A 12,495-nucleotide genomic window follows, 5' to 3' on the forward strand; every position below is an offset into this window, starting at 1 on the left:
CTCCAAAGGAGACCAGCCATGCCATATGAGTGGCCTGCGCTGGGACAATCTGGACAGACTGGGGTTCACATGATGAGGCCGGCAATTCTTCCCTGGGAGGCCTTGGTCGAATGGCATGCCTTTCGGGCCTTGCTTCCCTCAGATGTCACGGGTTTATTGGGAGGATCATCTCAGTTAATGCATCTACAGGGCCTGGCGTACACTAAGTGCTCAATAAATTCTGGCTTTGATCATTTCCAAGCACAGCTCATGGCTCCTCTCCACTGCCCTTCAGTCCCTTCATTCTGCGAGATCTCAAGCCAACTGCTGTAAGGGTGTGGCCATGGTACAGGATGGGGTCTGGGGGAAGGGTGAAAAGAGGGGTCCCACCTTCCCAAGACCTCATGTATTAGCTCCCTTGCATGGACTAGGCTGGGACCCTAAGCGGCTGCCTAGAGTGCTAGTTTCTAACAAAAAGAGCCTAAAGTTCAAAACCCATGTTCATAACATGATCCCATCTGTGTGCACTGGAGTCTGCCTGAAGAGTCTTCCTTTGACTTTCCAGCATCTCCAGAAGCTTGGCATCACTCAATAAGCCAGCTCGGGATAAGAATAGAACCTAAGGCCTCTGGCTGTCATTCTTGGCATTGAGCCTCCACGTTCAATCCTTGAAAGAGGCCCTGAATTTCACTGCCATTGTCTCCTCACTGCCATGACTTTTCCTATTAAAGGGTGGATTACTTTCATTACTGGGGATGGGCACAACTTTCACCAACAACTTCCCATGGCCATACCTCACTCCACTGCAACAGCTGGGAGTGCTCGGGGCTAAGACCACACTTCCTCCAAGGGGAGGCTAAGGCATCATCGCCCTCTGGACAGTCTTGTACTCCTGCCATCCTCAGAATTCAGGAAGCTGAGCCAGGGCAAAACTTGAGTCTTATGTCCCCCCTATGTAGGGCACAGAGAAATTTCTCCTTTCCACCCCTCCCCCAGCGCTGAAAGCAAGCAGGACATCTTTTCTAGTAAAGGACACCTCTATTAGTAACCAGGGATCAGGTGACAGGGAACTTGTTAACATGATTTGTGACAGACCTTACTAACCTCATCCCAGCGGGATGGGTCAGCAGATCATCTTACACGTATGGGTCAAACTTTAGGAACCAGGACTTCTCTGCTTCCTGCTTCTAAACTGGTTTGGGCTGTTTCCTTATCTACAGCCTGACTTTCGGAAAAACAAGTTTGGCCCACAACCATCCATGCCCCATGGAAGTCTGAGAGTCAGCAGGGATCCAAGATGGGTGAGGACAGAACACAAATGAATACCATTTGCTCTTTATTATTATTCATTATCTTCTGGTACAGAAAGAGACAAACTTAACAGCTAAACCCAACAATTACAAAAAGAGAGAGAGAGAAAGAAATCAGAAGTGCGTTTGTTTGTTGCCCCCAGGCTCCAGTGAAATCCTGACATATTACTGAATGTACAGATTTCCCAGCTGACATGGGTCAACACATGAATTACGAGCACAGTTTAAAGTGGTACCAAAATTAATGCATTTCACAGTAATCTTGTCTATAAGCTCAGCTGCACATATCAGGGTTTCCACTGTCACAAATTCACGACCACAGAGTGAAAGAGCAGGTGTGTTCAGGCCTGGGAAAGTGGCATCCGTAAGGGGAGACAGATTGGGAGGCATAAGCAGCTGTGGGATTTGTCCCAATCTTGAATATCTGTGTTAATACTTGGGCTGGGGGCGGGCGAAGGGCAGGCACTGGGCAACGGTCACACAGCTCAGTACAGTGGGACAACTGTTGAGGCACTGAGCCCGAGGGGGTGTGCTGCGCTGTTAGGATATCTTTGTCAGGAAAATTCTTGCTCCAGAGAGACTCACCGCCCACAGCCTGTGAAAGGAAAAGCTCGATATGTTTGAATATTTGGGGCGAATGATGGGAGCGGCCGGTCTTATAGCGAAACATCTGCTTTACAGACTATTTAGCAAGATATACAGTTATATTACTTTAAATTGCAGTTTAGTTCACAAACTATTTTATTCGTAGAGCAAATAAAGGAGGAGAATGAAAAGCCGCCATACCCAACATTCCCACAGTAGACAGAGAACCAGAGTTCATCCTGTACGCGAAGAGCCCGACAAATGAGAACTGCCGAAGGCACGGTCAAGGGATCCGTACTATCTTGAGCCTTTTATTTGAAAAAGGTACTCGTTTTAAACTAGATCCCTCTTACACATATGACCCTGAAAACGACCTGAAGGGAAGAATATCTTGAATATTTCTACGGAGTGAGAATCGCAGATACCACGAATTATCTTAAGTTGTGATTTTCTCTAAGTTTTGAATTAGTGGGCTTCGAATTAATGGGCTTTTACCATAGTTGCAGGCAGTCTGATTCAAGTACTTTTAAATTAGCTAATTATACTGATTAGAATGAGTAGAGTTCAGTGGGGAGGATGTGCTTGTTTCTGAATCGGTGCAATCCTGAGATGGGGCTGCGTTCTTGTCAGCTCTCCATCTCAGCCTTGAACGTGAGGGCACACGCATGACACAAAGCACACACACGCACACTCCTAGAAACAGACAGTGTAGGTAAGAGTTTCTCTTAATAATCTCCCTCTCTCCCTCCCCCCACCCCGACAAAGGAACAATCTAGAGGCAGTGTTGTTTTCAGTTCTTCTTGTGGGATGCCATTTGGTTGTGAAAAGATCAACCCCCCAGCCAGAGAAGAACCATGTGGCTCTAACTCCTTAGCAAAAAGATGCTTTCCTGACCCGGATCCGTCATCTTCAAGCTACCAAAAACACAGAGTCCAACAAATTGGGCAGATTCCTATTTTCCGAAGCACCCTAAGGAACTCACACTAGTGGCAGTGGGATTCGCAAGTAGAAGAGGAGGGCCCCGGCCTCCGGGTCAGACGGCGCAGTGTTCCGTGTCCGTCAGCCAGGGCACGTCACAGCTGTGCAGGGCTGCACACACTGGGCACCTGCGCACTCCACTTCCTGTTGTGCTTTTGTTTTGAAAACCCCCGGGTGATGGGGAGTAGCAGGGGAGGGACAAGATTGTGATGCTTGTTTGGAAAAGTCTTTAAAAGATTTTGGTTGAAAACATGTGACAGTCACATTCCAAGGAATTTGTCAAAGGCTTTTCTGTTTTCTTTTAAGTGAAAATTATCTAAATAACCAGCCCTGCCATTCCCAAAGTCAACAGTCACACATCTTTCCACCAAAAATAAAAATAAAAAACAAAAAGGCCCAGGAGTGCTCAGATTTCCTTCAGCTGCTGATACCCACAGAACAGAAGCCAAGGCTGGGGGCACTGCTCCAAAAGGGCGTGTGGGGGGGGGGTCCCACAGTGGGGAGGCCCACAGGATAGAGCTGCTTCATCTTCATCCAAAACCTTTTGTGAAGGAGGGCAGAAGGCGGCAACTCTGGCGGGCTTGCTCCAACAGCTAATCTTGGCTTTCCTGACTCAGGGTCCTGTCCTCAGGCTGCCTAGCCCTGGGAGGTGACATTCCTCCCTTCAGACCGGAACCCTCCTGGTACAAATATAGCCACACGCCGGCTATTGTGAGAAAAGGCAACGTTCACACGTGTACACACACACACACACACACACACGCAAAGTCCAAAAACAATGAAAATGTGGCTACCGCAGATGAAGCGTTGTATCAAATCAACAACCATACAAAGACAGAGTTTGAAAAGATATGTACAGGGCATTCGTAAAAGCCAAATGTGCACCGCGAGGAGTTATGACCATGGTACAATCTTTTTTTCTATGATATACTGCGAAAAACGTCCCAGAGACCACGGTGGCAACCCCACGTGGAAGAACGCTGCAAAGCACCTGGACCGGAGAGCTCGGCGCCTGCAGGATGCAGGCCGCCCTCCAACGGGCCGGGCTCCTGCATCCCACCCGCTCCCACCTCCAGCCAGCTGCAAACAGCAAGCAGCTCAGCAGGGAGGGGCTCGACGGGGGCCAAAGGGAGCAGGCAGTCCCGGGCAACCTCCCTCTGGCTCTGGTGAGTGGGGCCCACGCCTGGCTCTCTCCCGTGCTCCCGGGTCACACGCAGGCACGGCCCCCGAGGAAAGGCTGGGATGGCAGGGACCGGCCCCGGAGCCTCAGGCTGCCCCGGGTCCTCCAACATGGCTGAATAGGATGGACCCCAGCATCCCTCATGGACAAAGCAGGGGCTTTCTAGGCCCCAAATGCCTTCGTGAGAAAGGGCAGGAGTGCGGTGCTGGAGGCCCAGAGGGAGGAAAAGAGGAAGGAAGGAAAGGTGGAATGCCACCTGGTCAGCACCTCTGGCATCAGGGAGCTCTCGCGGAAGGGAAGCAGGGGTGCGGAACGGTCCAACTCGCAGGAGACTGACTCCCCAGGTTGAGACTCGACTTCAGAGTCCTACAAAGGCCTCCACTAGAACTGGTCCCTTACAACCTACATATTTCTAGAAGAACCTTCCTAAGGGCAAACTGCACTGGCTTCCCGGTGTCTCAAGCACTACACAGGCATTAGCTCAGTCAGCCTCCAGGAGGCCTGTGAGGTAGGGGTAAGGATGGAAAACCCCGGCCACAGGGTTGTGTTGTCCAAGCTGGTGGCCTCGCTGGGGTAAGAACACTAAGCCTCCTCGTTTGAAGCGTGTTCCTGGGTGAGTGCCCAGGACTGGAGGGGCCTCCAGAAGTCATCTGTGGCCTCTAGGCAGGGCCGCATTCAAAGAACGAGGCCTGAGGCCTGCCTTGGAGAGCGGGTTAGACAGAGAGAAGCTTGTCTTCTCAGTGGGTTTTAAACTGCCTTGGTTGCCAATAGACCCTGGCTGTGCACTCTTTGGGGCCCCACAAAAATTTGCTACATTTTTTAAAGCACCACAGAGGAAAAACGGTTTGGTGCTGAGGCCAGGAGGATGAAGATGGAAGGGTAGGGAGGCAGTGTTGACAGTGTCTCTTGCGCGGTCACTGACAGTTAAAGGGCGGGCCACCTCTGCCCCGCTGCGGCCCGAAGCCTCACTGAAATGGAGAGGTGGGCAGCTCCTGGGCCACAGAAAGGGGTTACTAACAGTGGACCAGCATCTGCTAATGACAGAGCAAATCATTGATGGGCCGTCAACCCCAGGTCACGAGCTTCCCCATCTCCCCCACAGAGAAATTTCTAAAAAGGGACACTTTTGGATCTTCTCCCCAGGTGGGCCCCATCATTAAGAAGAAATCAGCCATCTGAAATTCAAGTTCATCTCAACACACCCACTCACGAAAAGGGCAGTAGCCTAAAAGTTCACAGCCAGAGAGCACAGTGCCGAGGAAGCCCAGTTTGTGGGTTTAATCATCCTACGGGCCAACCTCACAAGGAGAAAACTTCAGCTCTCTGCCCTAGCCTGGACCCCGCCCGTTCAAAGGCCATGGGCTCCACAGGCAGGGTCAGCAGCGCCCGTTTTCCCGAGGCTCTGATAGGGCTCGTGCCAATGGGTAGCGGCTTTAGCACAGCTGGTACACGTGCCTGGAGAGCCAGGGTCTAGGGGAGGCCAAGCACAGTAGGATCAGAGCTGCCCTCCAGATGGCAACGTCCCCAGTCTGAAGGAGGCAGCTCTGTCGGCCAGGCCCTGTCCCTCGTCCTTCACGCACCCCGTCATCCTTCCAGGTGACTCCAGACACTCCTTTGAACCTGGTCGGGAGTGTGGGGTGAGTGTCGGGGGAGGGGAGTGTCACAGATGACCTGCGTGACTGATTTCCCTTGAACCCCTATGAGTGGCCCAGGTGATATCGTTTTGTTTTATTGTGTCTCGTTGCGTTATTACTCTTTTCGTTTCTGTTCTGTCCTTGTCCTTGCCAAACGTGAGCAAGGACAGAAAGCACAGGGCTAGTGAGGGAAAAGGGCGCTGAAGGGCTGGCTTCTCTCCCTCATCTCTGTGGCGAGGCTTCAGACAAGCAGGTCTTTGGCCAGCTGCGTGGCCCCCGGGCCCGAGCCTGTGGACGTTCTGGCCACAATCAATTCAACAGGGTGATTCCTTTGGCATAAGAGAAGCCAGTCCCTGACAGGAGGACAGGATGGCAGGGGCGTGAGGGCTTCTGGAGGAGCTGGGCTCTCTGGCCTGCGGCTCTCCTCAGAGGTGATATATATGCTTATGATCCCTACCCCCTCCACCTGTCTTTGACAACCGACTTCCTACAAATCCACGGATAGGAAATTATTTGGCAACAAGGAGGCTAAGGCTGTTTTGTGGTGGCACAGTCTTAAAAAAGTTAAAAAGAAAACAGGAGGCCCCTGAACGAGACTTTCACACTGGACAGGACACGAGTCCTACTACTTGTCTGAGTCAGGGTTGGCGGCTACTATCTCCTCATACTTTGGGGGCGGGTCACTGTAAGAGACGCTCGCTTCCTCGCTGCTGCTCTCCTGGGGAGCAGTCACCTCCTCATAGGACGGGGGAGGGGTGGCACTGGACAGCCTGGAGAGGGACAGCTCGGGAAGGTAGAGGGTGCTCTCGAGGCGGACCGTGGTTCTACCCCCGCGACTAGGCCCCAGCACCACCTGCGGGGGGCTCCCTGCCTCCCGGTGCCCAGAGGCCTCCCCCTGGCTGTGCACGGTGCCCCGGTAGACCATGACCCGGGGCAGGCTGTGCCCCGCGCGACTCGCTAAGTACCGGTTCTGAGCATATGAGGGGTGATGACGGGTGGCCTTCTGCAGCTGACACCGCCAGATGATGAACAAGGCAATGACGATCAGCAACGCCACCCCCAGAAGGGGCACCACCACGTACATGGCATCTGAGCTCTGCGCAGGGTCTCGGACTGAATAGACTGCATTCGGGTACCCTTTCCAGAACTCCATCTGCAAACGAAGGAGGAAGGCAGCTGACACTTACACGTAAGCGCTCGGATCCCAGATGGAGCTCAGAGCCCTTCAGCAGGTCTGGGTTTACGTTCAGCGGGGTCTGCGGCTGCCCCCGCCCCGCCCTGTCTCACTAGCCTCTGAGAGCCATCAAAGAGGCTGTGGAATGCCCCGAGGACAAAGGACACCACTCACAAGTCAGGAGCCCCCCAGAGTCAGGCAGATGGGACTCTAAGGACAGGTGATCTGTTCTTCTGTGGTCCCAGTGGCCCTGGCCTGGACTCGGCTGGATTCCCTTCATTGCTTCCAATTCGTCTGAGATCCCCAGGGCCCACTCTGCTTAATCCTGAGGCTATATCTGTGCTCCCGGCACCCAGCCCCAGGGTGGTACATGCCGTTTTCTCCTTGTCCTCAAACACCTCCTTGACCTCCTCGTAGCTGCAGATCTCCTCCATGCACTCCCGCTCGATGGTCCCCTGGCGCAGCTCCTCCAGGAATTCATTGGCACGAGGGAACCGTTTCAGGACCGAATGGGCATTCTTGGCCTCCAGAAACACTGAGGAGAGAGTCACACTGAGGTCTGGAATGGGGAGGGGCCCAGAGGCTCCTGCCGACCAGACTCAGCCCAGGCACAGAGGCACCATTACGGAGGGAAGCAAGACAGAGCCAGCAGGCAGGACACCACCCCAGACACGTAAAAGGGATGGAAGGGCTGACTTTCTGTGACGCCACAGTGTATCTGCCTAGAATACCATGGACCCGACAAGACTCTGGAGGAGAATGGGGCCCTTCTGAGAGTGAAGTGCATGTTGCATGGGAACCATGGACATGACAGATTTTGAGTGTTTCGGTGAAAAAGTACCTAGTATCTTCTGCCTTGCCTCAAAAAGAGACAATCAGGGCCCTTATCATAAGAATGTATTCCCCTTTGAGGCTGACGCTGTAGCCAACACCAAAGAGCCCTAGAAGACGCTGCCAGGGTGGTGTCCCTCCAGCTGAATGGACACCTGTGCCGTCAGGTGGCCTGGCATCGATAGTCTTGCCCCAGACAGTCTGGTACAAACCCAGGCTGCGGTAGATCGGAAGGCTGGATGCATGTGAACCGGAGAACGCCTCTGGGAAGCGGGGTAGCAGGGTCTAGATGGAGAATCTAGGCTTTTGGAGACTGGGCACAGATGCATCCATCAGAAATGTCATGGAGTGGGAACCGTATCTACTTATTCTCAAGGGGAACCCCAGCTCCAACTGAGCCGACTGGCACCCCCATGAGCCTGAGCTGAGACTTTAGAGGATGAAAGAAGAGGTGACATCTGCTCCTGGTACTCCCCTCGAGGTGGGACTTCCTAGTCCTCCTGTCAAGCAGCCCCTCTTGGTGCCCAGGCAGGCACCCCTCCCCAGGCTCCATGGCCTGCCATATTAGTTTCTCTCAGAGTGGCCTGGGGAGCTGCGCATCTCCAAGGGAGCACGTGCTCCAGAAGGGAGCCAAAGAGTTGAGAGGGTAAAGATGTGAGCCAGCCAACTGGACAGGGGCCACAGGAAAACCCCCAGGGAGAGGAAAGCTGGAAAGGACTTGATAGTTAGACTCGCCCCTTTCCCATGAGCCCCTAGGCATGGCTCTTCTCCCCGCCAGCCTGGGCCCGGAAAAACTCACCTGCCATGGCGCTCCCTCAGATCCAGTGTCTCACTTCCCTGACAAAGGAGAAAAGCAGAGTCATGGTGAAATCACACCCCGAAACCTACAGGGCACCCTCTTGGTCCTGGGATGTGACTCCCACCCACACTGGCCGGGTCAAAGGGCAAAGCAGCGCCCCATGGAGCACATCATCCTCTGCGCAGCCACTTACAGCCCTGCCGCTCTCATCCTTTTCCAAGAACACACTCAGAGTCTAGACCTAAGGGTTGAGGGTTTCTTTTCAAAAAAGAAAAACTCCTACAGGCTGAGGTTCCGCCTTCCTCACTCTCCTCGATGAATCTCTGCACTTTTGAGCTGGAAAAGACCTCAGAGACAAGGGGCAACAACAACCATCTCCAAAGTCATGGCCCAAGCCCAGATGACCCGCTGTGTTCGTCTTCCACAGACAGGGTGGCAAGGATCTCCTGAAACAGACTCATCTCTCTTCTCTTTGCATTAAACAACACGGCAGCAACGTACACTCCCACTCATGCACATATTCCAGAGCACTGGCCAAGCCGTCCACATCTGGGAGCAATCACCCCACTGCTCCCCTCCCAAGCAGAAGCTCTGGTTTTATGACTAACTGGATGTAAGACACAGGAACGGTGTAACCCTTTTTGCCTAGGCTGCCAGGAAGTTCAGTATTAACATTAACCGTGAAGGACAGGCGCCCTGGAAGCCCAGCTGTTAAACACTTATGCGTTCTCCCCTGTGACACAGTATCCACTTTTCTACTTATGCTTTCAATCTTATGTATATTTAAACTATACCCTCTAATCCTTTTGGCAAACAGGTAGAATAGTAATCATAAATAAAATTAAAACTCAAGGAAAACTAGCAAACGTAGCATCTGTCTATGGAAACACTGTGTTAAGGGAGCCTTTCTCTTTTGCACCCCACAACTATCCCACCCGAAACTATCAGCGTGGGAATTTGTCAACAGATGGGCCTGCCATTGTGAGAAAAGTTGACCCCAAGTGTTTGTTTATGAGAGAGAAGATGTAATATTATCTCAAAATCCTGCTTCAATTATGGATCTCTGAGGTTCCCCTAAGGCCAATGCCAGTCACGTGTCTAGGGGGTGGGTGTGGCATGCCTGACAGCAAGGTTTTTGATTGAAGAAAAATGGAGCTGTTGTGTCAGGGTTTGAAAAGAATGAGCAAAGGCTTTAATAATAAGTGATGACAGAAAAATACATGTGTCATTGCTTATCAATGAGAACTGCATTTAGATTTTTTCTGTGGAGAAATTACGTAACAGCTTCCCTATAGCTTTGTCTTATCCCAAACACACCCGACTGTGGTGCATACACACCCACACGTATCATAGGCCAGACTGTGTTATCCTGACACCTGCATAAGTCATTAGTTCATTTTTAAGCTTCAGACATGCCAGGAACTCCTCCAAACAGCTCCCAGGCATGGCCCACTCCATTAACAATTCTGTGGCCACCCTCACTACTGCTGCTGCCCTAAGGCCTCCTCCCCTCCTTCCCCAAAATTTAGCGCCTGCTTCTTCCCCTATAAATACACCATCAATAGGCCGTTACTATGGCAACAGTGAGGAAGCGCGAGGGCTCCACGACAGAGAATACTGCTGCAGTCACGCATGTATATGTCCCTCCTGCCCCTGGTGGATACTGTAAGGCTGAGTGGAGGCCGGAGGAATTTTTAACCCACTCCCCACAGGAACACAGCTGAATCCTGACGGCCTGGAAAGGAAGGAAGGCAGGGACTGGCCACCACAAAGACCTTCCTTAACCCCCACCCCCACCCCCGCCAGGCTGCAGCTGACCTGTCCCACCACTCTGGGACATCACTCCCAAAGTCCCTCGCATGGGGACTGGCAGCCATCTGAGCATCTAGTGTCCCAAGACGTGGCCTCAGAAACGTTTCTCCAAATCCCAGCCCTTTTCATTTCCCTCACTCAGAACTGATCACTAGGAAAGGCTTCTGTGATCTCCAAATCTCATGACTCATCAACCCACCCGATGACACGGTACTCCCAAATTACGCTCCAACTCAAACTCTGGGCCCTCCTCGTCCCCCTTCCACTCATGCCAGCCCTGAAAGTGCCCGTGCTCGCCCACCGTCGCCCGCCACCAGTGCCCGCCACCAGTGCCCGCCACCAGAGCCCTGCCCAAGAACTCCTGCTTCTGGCCCAGCAACTGGGTCTGCTGGTGAACCCCCAGCGCCCTGGCCCGACCGGGCCTCCAGATCCTCCCCCAACAGGGCCCAGCGCCCAGCTCAGTGGCCCTGGACGCGGCACCGTGCCCTCGGGGCTGGGGCGCCCAACCCCAGCGGCCTCACCGTTCTCCGGGCCCAGGAGGCGGCAGCCCTGTTTGCGCACGCAGCCCGCCACCTCGCTGCTGCGCCTCTTCCAGCAGGGCCCCTGTCCCCGCCCACCTGCTCCCCGTCGGCCAAGCCCCCCGGCCCGGCCCAGCCGTCTCCTCCCACCCTCCCTCCCCGCCCCGCTGCCCTCCCACCGCCCCGGGCGCCCCGTGGCTCAGCCCGGCCAGGGCCGAAATGCGCCTGGAGCTCCCGCCCCTCGCAGCCGGACGCCCAGGCCCTACCCATACCTCGGTACCCCCCTGGCCCTGCTCTCCTCTGGGGGCTCCGCCGCTGCCCGCCCCCCACACCCCGCCGCGCCAGGTCTGGCCTCGCGCCCCGCGCCTTGCGCGCCACCCTCGAGCGCCACGACCACCGCGCCCCGGGCGCCAGGCCGCGATCGTCGCGCCGCACCGCGCGCCGGGCCGCCGGGCCGAGGAGAGTAGAAGGAGTAGGGGGCGACGAGAGCGGGCCGAGGGGGTAGGGAGGGCGGGCCGGCGAGCTGGGCCGGAGGGGCGGTGGCGCGCACCGAGCACCGCGCGCCCGCGCCCCACTCCGCCAGCGCCGCCCCTGCCCCCGCCCTTGCCGCCGGGGGGCGGGGCCTGGCCGGCGGGCCCGGGGCGATCCCGGGACCCTCGGCCGAAGGCGCGGGCCCCGTCGTGCCCCCGGGCGTGGGCCCTCGGAAGCCCGGCGCTGCAGCGGGCTCGGGCAGCCGCACCCAAAGCCAGCGCGCCAGGCGTCCCCGCGCAGCCCAACCCCCCAACTGTCCCCCACCCCGGCTCACCTGTCATTCCGGCGGGCCCGCCCCCGACTACCAGCCGAGAAAAGAGGGGCGGGGGCCCGCAGCCCGGGCCTTCCTCGTCAGCGTGCCAGCGGGCCTGCAGAAGAAGGGCCGGGTCGAGGCCGCGTTCAGCCAATGACTGGGTGACCTTGGCTTCGTCACTTACCTCCCCCCGACCCTGTCCCAGGACGGCAGTCTTTTCTCTGGTCAAATCTGGGAAATGGGGAGCATCCTGCCGCCCTCGCGGGGCTGCAGCGAAGTAGTGGAAGAAATGGGCTTGGGAAACTCTTGACGCGTAGAAATGGGAGAGGATGGAATCTTCTGGGCCTGCAAGGGGAGCGCTGGGTGGGGGTGGGGCCCTCAGGAGGCCGCGATGTGGGAGGTTCAGCATGACAGGACAAGACGCTGGTAGCAGAAGGATGACACTAGTCGTGGGAGAACCGCGGGAAGAGGTGGACTGCTAAGAGAGGGCAGGACGGTTCCAGGGGAGCTCAGGGTCTCGGTCTGCCAAAGCCTCCCACGAGGGGCCCTGTGCGGCCTGCTGGGTTTTCGGGGCTCTTTTTGTTCTCTGCGCTTCTGGAGCCCAGCCCAGCATGGGAGTTGACAAGCCCACCCCCCTAATTTGGTGTTTTGGGGCAGAATGAGCCTGGAAGGCGTCACCTGAACTACCTCCACCCCCCATTCCAGGCAGAGAAATAGCAACTTGCCCACCACCCTTGGTTTGGTGAAAATAGGGAGGGAAAGCTTCCATCACCCCAGCAGCTTCCAGTTCAGCTCTGGGCTGGCAGAAAGCAGCCTTGGCCAGGGCCCAGCTCCCCATCTTCCTCCCCTTTCCCCACTCCCAGTGGTGCTTTCCTCTCCACCCCTGCCTCCTGTTCGCAGAGTCCTCCCCT

At 55.4% G+C, this 12,495-nt stretch overlaps 1 protein-coding gene across 2 annotated transcripts; it reads right to left on the bottom strand.

Annotated features, from left to right (window-relative positions):
* Positions 1-1,316: 1,316 nt before the first annotated feature.
* PRRG3 (proline rich and Gla domain 3) lies at positions 1,317-11,256 on the bottom strand. Of its 2 annotated transcripts, none has more exons than XM_060001797.1 (4): positions 11,073-11,256; positions 8,471-8,508; positions 7,215-7,375; positions 1,317-6,819 (listed from the first exon to the last, which is right to left on the bottom strand). In XM_060001797.1, exons 2-4 carry the CDS (start codon positions 8,475-8,477, stop codon positions 6,292-6,294), a joined length of 696 nt encoding a protein of 231 aa, XP_059857780.1. In that variant the 5' UTR covers positions 8,478-8,508; positions 11,073-11,256; the 3' UTR covers positions 1,317-6,291. The 2 variants fall into 2 exon arrangements, with proteins under 2 accessions (XP_059857780.1, XP_059857781.1); XM_060001798.1 differs by lacking the exon at positions 11,073-11,256 and adding an exon at positions 10,804-10,877.
* Positions 11,257-12,495: the final 1,239 nt, after the last annotated feature.

This window comes from Delphinus delphis, chromosome X (genome assembly GCF_949987515.2).
Source record: "Delphinus delphis chromosome X, mDelDel1.2, whole genome shotgun sequence".
In the NCBI taxonomy this organism is placed as follows: Eukaryota; Metazoa; Chordata; class Mammalia; order Artiodactyla; family Delphinidae; genus Delphinus; species Delphinus delphis.

Excerpts from the sequence above, each read along its gene's own strand:
- PRRG3 (XM_060001797.1), bottom strand. Across the intron at positions 6,820-7,214 it reads TTGAGGACAAGGAGAAAACG|ATGGAGTTCTGGAAAGGGTA; the intron begins GCATGTACCACC and ends CTTCGTTTGCAG.